General features: G+C 43.0%; 1 protein-coding gene and 1 long non-coding RNA gene across 2 annotated transcripts; both read right to left on the minus strand.

Annotated features, from left to right (window-relative positions):
* Positions 1 to 1235: 1235 nt before the first annotated feature.
* Positions 1236 to 2729, minus strand: LOC122935087. The gene is made up of 4 exons (XR_006388775.1): positions 2291 to 2729; positions 1753 to 2210; positions 1475 to 1649; positions 1236 to 1371 (listed from the first exon to the last, which is right to left on the minus strand). It is a non-coding gene; the product is annotated as an uncharacterized LOC122935087 (long non-coding RNA).
* A 2066-nt stretch (positions 2730 to 4795) lies between these two features.
* Positions 4796 to 8794, minus strand: LOC122928870 (zinc finger protein 334-like). The gene is made up of 8 exons (XM_044282164.1): positions 8775 to 8794; positions 8427 to 8457; positions 6309 to 6485; positions 5976 to 6152; positions 5638 to 5814; positions 5357 to 5481; positions 5171 to 5242; positions 4796 to 4940 (listed from the first exon to the last, which is right to left on the minus strand). The coding sequence occupies exons 1-8, from the start codon at positions 8792 to 8794 to the stop codon at positions 4859 to 4861; spliced, it is 861 nt and encodes a 286-aa protein (XP_044138099.1). The 3' UTR covers positions 4796 to 4858.
* Positions 8795 to 9991: the final 1197 nt, after the last annotated feature.

Genomic DNA, 9991 nt, shown 5'->3' on the forward strand with positions numbered 1-9991 from the left:
CTACTAGTACAGACAAAACCAGCCAGCCAAACATCAAGAAGCTATAGCCTCTCAATCTACTTACCTTTCCAAATGAAGCACCCATCTTGTATTATTTCTTTCAGGTCATTAAACTTCAGTCATCTCATCTGTCAATTTCCTTTGGAAAGTGTAGGCAACACCAAACAACCAATATAAAGCATGAAATGTGGAACTATGCCAATCCTAGCAACGTCTTCTTCCTTTTAACCTTGGATAAGAAAACCTAGTGGAAGACAAGAGGTACATATGTGATAGAAATCCACTACTAGTACAGACAAAACCAGCCAGCCAAACATCAAGAAGCTATAGCCTCTCAATCTACTTACCTTTCCACATGAAGCACCCATCTTGTATTATTTCTTTCAGGTCATTAAACTTCAGTCATCTCATCTGTCAATTTCCTTTGGAAAGTGTAGGCAACACCAAACAACCAAGATAAAGCATGAAATGTGGAACTAAGCCAATCCTAGCAACGTCTTCTTCCTTTTAACCTTGGATAAGTAAACCTAGTGGAAGACAAGAGGTACATATGTGATAGAAATCCACTACTAGTACAGACAAAACCAGCCAGCCAAACATCAAGAAGCTATAGCCTCTCAATCTACTTACCTTTCCACATGAAGCACCCATCTTGTATTATTTCTTTCAGGTCATTAAACTTCAGTCATCTCATCTGTCAATTTCCTTTGGAAAGTGTAGGCAACACCAAACAACCAAGATAAAGCATGAAATGTGGAACTATGCCAATCCTAGCAACGTCTTCTTCCTTTTAACCTTGGATAAGAAAACCTAGTGGAAGACAAGAGGTACATATGTGATAGAAATCCACTACTAGTACAGACAAAACCAGCCAGCCAAACATCAAGAAGCTATAGCCTCTCAATCTACTTACCTTTCCACATGAAGCACCCATCTTGTATTATTTCTTTCAGGTCATTAAACTTCAGTCATCTCATCTGTCAATTTCCTTTGGAAAGTGTAGGCAACACCAAACAACCAATATAAAGCATGAAATGTGGAACTAAGCCAATCCTAGCAACGTCTTCTTCCTTTTAACCTTGGATAAGTAAACCTAGTGGAAGACAAGAGGTACATATGTGATAGAAATCCACTACTAGTACAGACAAAACCAGCCAGCCAAACATCAAGAAGCTATAGCCTCTCAATCTACTTACCTTTCCACATGATGCACCCATCTTGTATTATTTCTTTCAGGTCATTAAACTTCAGTCATCTGTCAATTTCCTTTGGAAAGTGTAGGCAACACCAAACAACCAAGATAAAGCATGAAATGTGGAACTATGCCAATCCTAGCAACGTCTTCTTCCTTTTAACCTTGGATAAGTAAACCTAGTGGAAGACAAGAGGTACATATGTGATAGAAATCCACTACTAGTACAGACAAAACCAGCCAGCCAAACATCAAGAAGCTATAGCCTCTCAATCTACTTACCTTTCCAAATGAAGCACCCATCTTGTATTATTTCTTTCAGGTCATTAAACTTCAGTCATCTGTCAATTTCCTTTGGAAAGTGTAGGCAACACCAAACAACCAAGATAAAGCATGAAATGTGGAACTATGCCAATCCTAGCAACGTCTTCTTCCTTTTAACCTTGGATAAGTAAACCTAGTGGAAGACAAGAGGTACATATGTGATAGAAATCCACTACTAGTACAGACAAAACCAGCCAGCCAAACATCAAGAAGCTATAGCCTCTCAATCTACTTACCTTTCCAAATGAAGCACCCATCTTGTATTATTTCTTTCAGGTCATTAAACTTCAGTCATCTGTCAATTTCCTTTGGAAAGTGTAGGCAACACCAAACAACCAAGATAAAGCATGAAATGTGGAACTAAGCCAATCCTAGCAACGTCTTCTTCCTTTTAACCTTGGATAAGTAAACCTAGTGGAAGACAAGAGGTACATATGTGATAGAAATCCACTACTAGTACAGACAAAACCAGCCAGCCAAACATCAAGAAGCTATAGCCTCTCAATCTACTTACCTTTCCACATGAAGCACCCATCTTGTATTATTTCTTTCAGGTCATTAAACTTCAGTCATCTCATCTGTCAATTTCCTTTGGAAAGTGTAGGCAACACCAAACAACCAAGATAAAGCATGAAATGTGGAACTATGCCAATCCTAGCAACGTCTTCTTCCTTTTAACCTTGGATAAGTAAACCTAGTGGAAGACAAGAGGTACATATGTGATAGAAATCAACTAGTGGAGTCAAATAATACAGTAAAACTTACTGTACTTACCAATACATGTGAAGCAACAAACTTCAACTGTTCAAACTTTGCAACGTCTATCTTTTGATGTGACCCATTTGGAATAGACTTTGTCTAGGTCAATCCTTTGTCCAGAATTCAGGAAGAATTTGATCCTCATGAGCATTTCCAAGTGTGGCACTTCCAAACGATTGCGACTTTTTGTCTTGATCATATTCATTAGACTGAAACCACGTTCACAGTCACAACTGGAGGCAAGGAAAGTTCCACAGATATCTGCTAGGGATGCAACAGCTTTAAATTGCTCCTCTTTTAACACAAATTGCACAAGATCCTGAAAGGACTGCATCAAGCCACATTTTGTTTTCTCGGCTATAACAAATCTTAAATCCTGGTATTGTTCTGTTACTGTCTTCAGTATATCTTGGTCATCATCTTTGTATGGCAAACAATCTCCAGAGTATCTTGAAACAAGTGTTGCTATTTCTTGACAACCTTGTTGATAATGTAACGTACCACTGAATGTAGACATATCGAAAATTCTCCACTCCATCAGCTCATTTTCTGGAAAACGACATTCCAAATGTAGACATAAGCGCTCCACAAACCTAATAATCGGAGCCATATTGACTTCGTTTTCATTATCTTCCATTATTTTACACACTTGCTCACTCCAATGTACTGTCTCACCAAGGAACTGTGAACGTAGCTTACTTATTTTAGCCCTAACATATTGGTATGCATCGAGAGTAGTAAGATTGTTTTTTTGTAAAATCTTACTTAACTCTGCCAGCTGGCCGACAACGTCGGAAAAAACATGCAGAGCAGCAGAAAACTGTGGGTCCAACATTTTTTTCTGACAGTATTTAGCAATTGGATCGTTGTTTTTTTCTACTTGTTTGTTGCAATACGCAAGTAACACATCCAGATTTCTCATTACTGCCCGTAAAGCCATGTGTCTAGATAACCAACGAACCTCATTTAATGCCTTAAAAGAGAGCGTCTCACATTCCAGAACGTCTGAGAGTTCTTTAAACTCTGCTTTCTTGACAGATGACCTACTAAACATAGTATAAACTGTTCTAAGAAACATCTCAATGTCGCCCATAAGTGAAACTTTCTTACATGCATCCTCAATTCCCAAATCCTCTCGATGAGCTACACAATGTTGTTCAAGCAAATGAGGTATGTCATTACGAAGACGAGCAGCAACACCATTTTGCTTTCCAAGCATAACAGAGGCTCCATCAGATGTGAACATCACCATTTTCTGCAAATCCAAGTGATTATCAGAATAAAACTGCTTAATGGCATCTGTCACTGAACTGCTATCACAGCTGGTTAATTTTGTAATGCCTGCAAAAATTGTCTTGTAAACATCAGTGTTAAAAGGACGGAATTTTGCATATAAAATAAGCATTTTGCTTACTGATATATCGGTGCTCTCATCAACTACAAGTGTATGAAAAGTGGCACTTCGTAATTCAGCCATCATTTCAGCTTGAACTGTCTCATTAATACATTCTACAAATTCAAATGCATAGTTTTTCCCACGCCAAGACTGTGGAATTGCTAGATACTTTGCCATGTGATCATGTATGTCTTGGACAGAATGCATGGATGCATTCATATTAATAGCCAATAAAACATTATCAATCAATATTTTTATTTGGTCGCGACCAACAGCTTTGCGAAGTGCTATTTCTGCATTATTTTGTCTTTCCTCTGCAGTTTGAGCCAACATCTGTAATAAACCTCCTGAATTCTGTCGTCTAATTTTTGCAACTGCCTCAACGTGGATTTTCTGTTTTATATGTCTCTTCAAGTAATCGAGCTTCCAACTGTCCTCCCACCGTTTTCCTGTAGTAAAGTCACCATTTATTCCTGCTTTCACGCAGATATTGCAAATAACAGCATTTTGGCTGTCCTGGAATGTGAAAACGTCACCTAATTTCACCTTCTGTTTTATAGCAGAGTTTGGCATTTCAGTTTCTATGATCTCACATAGCCATTCTTTTTTAAAATGACTGCTGGACTTTTTTGCAGTAGAACTTGAAGCCCTAGATAGAGGGGGTGTATTAACTAAAGATCGTTTTGCCATTTTTTGTCTGCAGTGTGGAATTTCAATCTGCATCAAATTCACCAAATATCTATCTGGAAGGCCGGCCCGGGGAGAGAGAGAGAGAGAGAGAAAAATTGTATAAATATGAAATATTAAGTATCGTTCTGTATATCTGTTCTAGAATTTGGAGATGTATATTTAGGAGTTAGGTTAGGACCAAGGGTAGGATCCTATTCCTATGAGTAGGAAAGCATCTCTCAAAGGGTGGAATTCATCATCAAAGCCAGTTTTTCTTCAGTGAGAGCAGCTCTGTAGCAACAAGCTCCCTCTCTACTACAATGTTGACGGTATATTTACTTAGTTGCTCAATGTGCAATCTATTGTAAATCTAGCCAGTGTGTGATATGATGTAGTGCATTAGGCAGTCCTACAGTTATCGCACATGTGCTTCTTACCAGGCTCCTGGTGGGCAGCGCTTAGCGGTCAATCTAGCATGCATGTGATGTGGTACATCCTGGATATATGAATTGGGAAATTCAAGGTTCGTAGAATCGTAGGTAGGACATCTGGCTTCGCTGTACTTTAATCCGTACAGAATATAATCCAGTGGACCTTGGTCTGAATAAAAATAAATACAATTTCCTTAGAGGTAATGTGATTTGGAATATTCGATTTTTTGCTCAGTTACAGACTAGAACTGTTCCAGTCTATAGAGCAATATACACAGAAAAAAAAAAAAAAACATTTTGGCGTTTACTCCTCTCCTTCCTAATATGCTATTTTCCTAATTCCACTGTCACTCCATACCACAACAATGAATATGATTTGAATAGAAGATCCACACTTACCTGCACTTGTACTGTGATATCTTCAATTTGATGTTCATGCAGGAAGCACTATTTTGGAAGGACTTTAAGAGACTTTAAAAAAAGAGAATGTAAGAATACATCTATCAGGTCATGAGAAGCACACTATCACAACATTTCAAAAAAATTCACAAGTACATTCACTTGAAGTGACCCAACAGAACTTACCTTTGTAGCAATGTCTTTCCTCTGCCCCAGGCTCTTCTGTCTGGCTTGCTGCCTTGGTGGGAACGGAAGTGTACGGACAGTGGAGTGGATGGACAGTGGAGACAGAACCGCACACAAAATGTCTCCTGCGGAGTGAAGAAAGACCTTGCTAAGTGCTAACCCAACACTGTGGTTAGGCCACCTGACTGACCAGCAGTGACGACCTTACCCAGTGCTGTTGGGCCACATTTAGCACACCAATACCTTTGCCTCCCAGTCCCTGGCCCCTTCATTTAACTTACAGATTCTTGACACCCTCCTCTCTCTCTCTTTATTTTTTTGTTGTCGGCCCAGCAGCAGCACTCTGTCTTTCCTCTGCCCCAGGCTCTTCTGTCTGGCTTGCTGCCTTGGTGGGAACGGAAGTGGACGGACAGTGGAGTGGATGGACAGTGAAGACAGAACCGCACACAAAATGTCTCCTGCGGAGTGAAGAAAGACCTTGCTAAGTGCTAACCCAACACTGTGGTTAGGCCACCTGACTGACCAGCAGTGACGACCTTACCCAGTGCTGTTGGGCCACATTTAGCACACCAATACCTTTGCCTCCCAGACCAGTCCCTGGCCCCTTCATTTAACTTACACATTCTTGACACCCTCCTCTCTCTCTCTTTATTTTTTTGTTGTCGGCCCAGCAGCAGCACTCTGTCTTTCCTCTGCCCCAGGCTCTTCTGTCTGGCTTGCTGCCTTGGTGGGAACGGAAGTGTACGGACAGTGGAGTGGATGGACAGTGGAGACAGAACCGCACACAAAATGTCTCCTGCGGAGTGAAGAAAGACCTTGCTAAGTGCTAACCCAACACTGTGGTTAGGCCACCTGACTGACCAGCAGTGACGACCTTACCCAGTGCTGTTGGGCCACATTTAGCACACCAATACCTTTGCCTCCCAGTCCCTGGCCCCTTCATTTAACTTACAGATTCTTGACACCCTCCTCTCTCTCTCTTTATTTTTTTGTTGTCTGCCCAGCAGCAGCACTCTGTCTTTCCTCTGCCCCAGGATCTTCTGTCTGGCTTGCTGCCTTGGTGGGAACGGAAGTGGACGGACAGTGGAGTGGATGGACAGTGGAGACAGAACCGCACACAAAATGTCTCCTGCGGAGTGAAGAAAGACCTTGCTAAGTGCTAACCCAACACCGTGGTTAGGCCACCTGACTGACCAGCAGTGACGACCTTAACCAGTGCTGTTGGGCCACATTTAGCACACCAATACCTTTGCCTCCCAGACTCCCAGTCCCTGGCCCCTTCATTTAACTTACACATTCTTGACACCCTCCTCTCTCTCTCTTTATTTTTTTGTTGTCGGCCCAGCAGCAGCACTCTGTCTTTCCTCTGCCCCAGGCTCTTCTGTCTGGCTTGCTGCCTTGGTGGGAACGGAAGTGTACGGACAGTGGAGTGGATGGACAGTGGAGACAGAACCGCACACAAAATGTCTCCTGCGGAGTGAAGAAAGACCTTGCTAAGTGCTAACCCAACACTGTGGTTAGGCCACCTGACTGACCAGCAGTGACGACCTTACCCAGTGCTGTTGGGCCACATTTAGCACACCAATACCTTTGCCTCCCAGTCCCTGGCCCCTTCATTTAACTTACAGATTCTTGACACCCTCCTCTCTCTCTCTTTATTTTTTTGTTGTCTGCCCAGCAGCAGCACTCTGTCTTTCCTCTGCCCCAGGATCTTCTGTCTGGCTTGCTGCCTTGGTGGGAACGGAAGTGGACGGACAGTGGAGTGGATGGACAGTGGAGACAGAACCGCACACAAAATGTCTCCTGCGGAGTGAAGAAAGACCTTGCTAAGTGCTAACCTGACACTGGCTAGGACGCCTAACATATACTTCTTCTTGTATATAGTATTAGTGATATGGAGCACGCTGGTATAACCTGGGCATCTCCTGTATATAATTATATATGTACAGCTGGTAGTGGTATAAGTTATACATCTTCTTGTATACAGTGATATGGAACATGCTGTTATAACCTGGGTATCTCCTGATATATATATATATATATATATATATATATATATATATATATATAGCAAAAAAAAGCAAAAAAAGGGCCACAGCAGCACAAGACCAATGAAGTGGGTGCAAGAAATCCTCACAGCCGCAGGCTCACACGACTATTGTAAGTATAGCATCAAAGGATGAGGCAGCACTCCAAATGAGGTGAAAAAATGGTGGATCTTTTATTCCCCTTGCAATGTTTCAACCGCTCAATGCGGTCTTTCTCAAGCATTGCTTGAGAAAGACCGCATTGAGCGGTTGAAACGTTGCAAGGGGAATAAAAGATCCACAATTTTTTCACCTCATTTGGAGTGCTGCATCATCCTTTGATGAGATATATATATATATATATATATATATATATATATAGTTACTTTTTTCCACCATTTTCCTTGGCTTAGACTGTCTGTGAGACAAGCAACATTGCCAATGCAAAACCTGAAGGGAATGCAAAACTGTTCCAGAGAGACTCACTTTAGCCTCCCTGGCTATCTCTTATCACGATCAGGCTAGGCCAGAGAGACTCATTCACTTCACTCACTCTCACCTATAGGATTGGTTGCTGAACTGGTCTCTCCTGGTATTTCTAGAGTGTTAACTCGTGACATGAAGTGGAGAACAGTGGGGGTCAATAGTGGCACTAGTCCCCTGCCCACAGCCCCCATCACCAGACTAACCCCCTGATCGGGCACAGTGCTCTTGATTTGCTCAGTCCAATAATACTGAGAACTGAGCAGCAGCTGATCAGTGCAAGGAGGAAACAGATAACTAAAGCCCAGGCAATGCCATAGTTTGGAGAGGTAAGTAACCACTGGACCCCAGGAATGCAGCATTAACCTTTCCACAGACCACAGCCCTCCACCAGGGTTGTTAACATTAACCCTTTTATTGTCCTAAGTTACCAGGGAGACAACTTATTCTCTATCCACAATTGTAGGTAGCCTATAAGAGAAACTGACTCACTCTAGTGTGTACCTCAGGCTCTGGCCTGGCTCTAAGATGGCGGCGCCGCCGACACTACCGCACCTTACTGCCTGCTGCTGCTGCTCGGTCCTCCTCTTCCTGCAAAAAGAAGGAGGAGGCAGAAATAGCGCGGCAATACGTGGTAGCTGGTAGGCGGCGCCAGCGCCCCGCTGTATTGAGCCGCACAAGACTACGTCGGCGCCGTCACCAGATGAGTCTGACGAGTGACGACAAGTGCTGGCATTTTGCCAGCAGCGTTAGCAAACGCGCTGTAGGCTGAGTGAGCGGGCAATTTAAAATTGTGAGCGGGGCCACAATAATTGCTGCGCGGCCGCCCAGCCGCGCAGCTTAGAGGGAACACTGCCACCAACCCTCTCCCCCCCCCCCCCCCCCACTAGCCAGAGAGCTGGTCCCACCTCTCATGCTTGCAGTCCATGTCCAAAGACCAGGCTAGGCTAGTGAACAGTCCCAAAGTCCATAAAGTCCCATGAACACACCCACCCCCCCCCCTTCAATTACCACCCCACCTAACGCAAAACCCCATATATACACAATATAAACGGAATAAAAGAAAACTTTTGTAAAACAATACATAAACAAAATGGACAAAAACCCAACAAAGCCCAAGTTTTGTGCCTGCAAGCTCTAAATCCTAAATACTGACCAAAACAAAACAAAAATCTACCATGTCAAGATCAGCTCACGACCAGGGAAAAGGATGACAAGACTAGGGGACCCGAAAAGGAAAAGCCCCTCCAGAGGCGAGAGGCGCTCCCTGCCCCAGTCTGTAATATTCTAGAGAGTGCACCTTCACCAGGTCACCCAGAAGGTTTCTCACCATCTCATTCACCGGGAGGGTTTTCTGTTGTGTAGATACTAGACAGTGTGCGTTCCACATATAGTACCTCACCACTACATTTACTAAGAATAAAGTGCAGCTGTCCCGGCCTTTCAGGTCTCTGAATGCAACCTCGGCCTACTTCGCATACGTGAAACCGGCCAGCCCAGGTCAGCCAATGGAGGCATCCACCGTGTTGTAGACCTCTGTAGTAAAGGGACAACGAAGCACACTTCTTTACTGTAGTGAAGATGGGAGGCAGTATTACATACAGCAACAAAACAACACAGTTCCAAGGTATTTCACAGTGCAATCCTCTCCCAGTATCAGTGTATGGACAACAAAAATGATAAGTTGTAGTATTCTCTCTTTTTACTTTTCTGTGTCCAAAGGCATGCAATGTGTTTTTTGAAGTTCCTGGGCTGAGGGGTGATGAACAAAGATATGGGTGGCCAATCCAAGTGTGAAGGATGTTTTTCACAGTAGCAAAGTCAGTCTGCCATAGACATGCACAATACCTTGCTGTTTGAAACCAATGCATGGGCTGGTAGTTTCTGGACTTTCTTATATCCTTCTCTCAGCAGTACTCTTATAGAAGAGCTGCCTGCTTGGCAGCTGAACTCTCAGAAACAGAGATTCTCTAAACTTTGGCCTAGATCTCAGTTATCCCATGTAGGCCTTATCTCCCGCTCTGTTTAGTCTAAACTCATCAACTAGCGGTTGGACCATGCCCATTGCCCTGAGAACCTAACACAATTTGCCAAGCTGTTAACCATTAGGTTGTTCATACAGTTC

The sequence above is a fragment of the Bufo gargarizans genome, chromosome 1 (genome assembly GCF_014858855.1).
Source record: "Bufo gargarizans isolate SCDJY-AF-19 chromosome 1, ASM1485885v1, whole genome shotgun sequence".
Taxonomy (NCBI): domain Eukaryota; kingdom Metazoa; phylum Chordata; class Amphibia; order Anura; family Bufonidae; genus Bufo; species Bufo gargarizans.

Bases quoted from the DNA above. Each gene is read 5' to 3' on its own strand.
- LOC122928870 (XM_044282164.1), bottom strand. From the start codon at position 8,794: ATGGACTGCAAGCATGAGAG. The intron at 6,486-8,426 runs GTAAGGTGCGGT...TTCACTCCGCAG, and splicing joins CCGAGCAGCAGCAGCAGGCA to GAGACATTTTGTGTGCGGTT. The intron at 5,815-5,975 runs GTAAGTTAAATG...TTCACTCCGCAG, and splicing joins GAGGAGGGTGTCAAGAATGT to GAGACATTTTGTGTGCGGTT.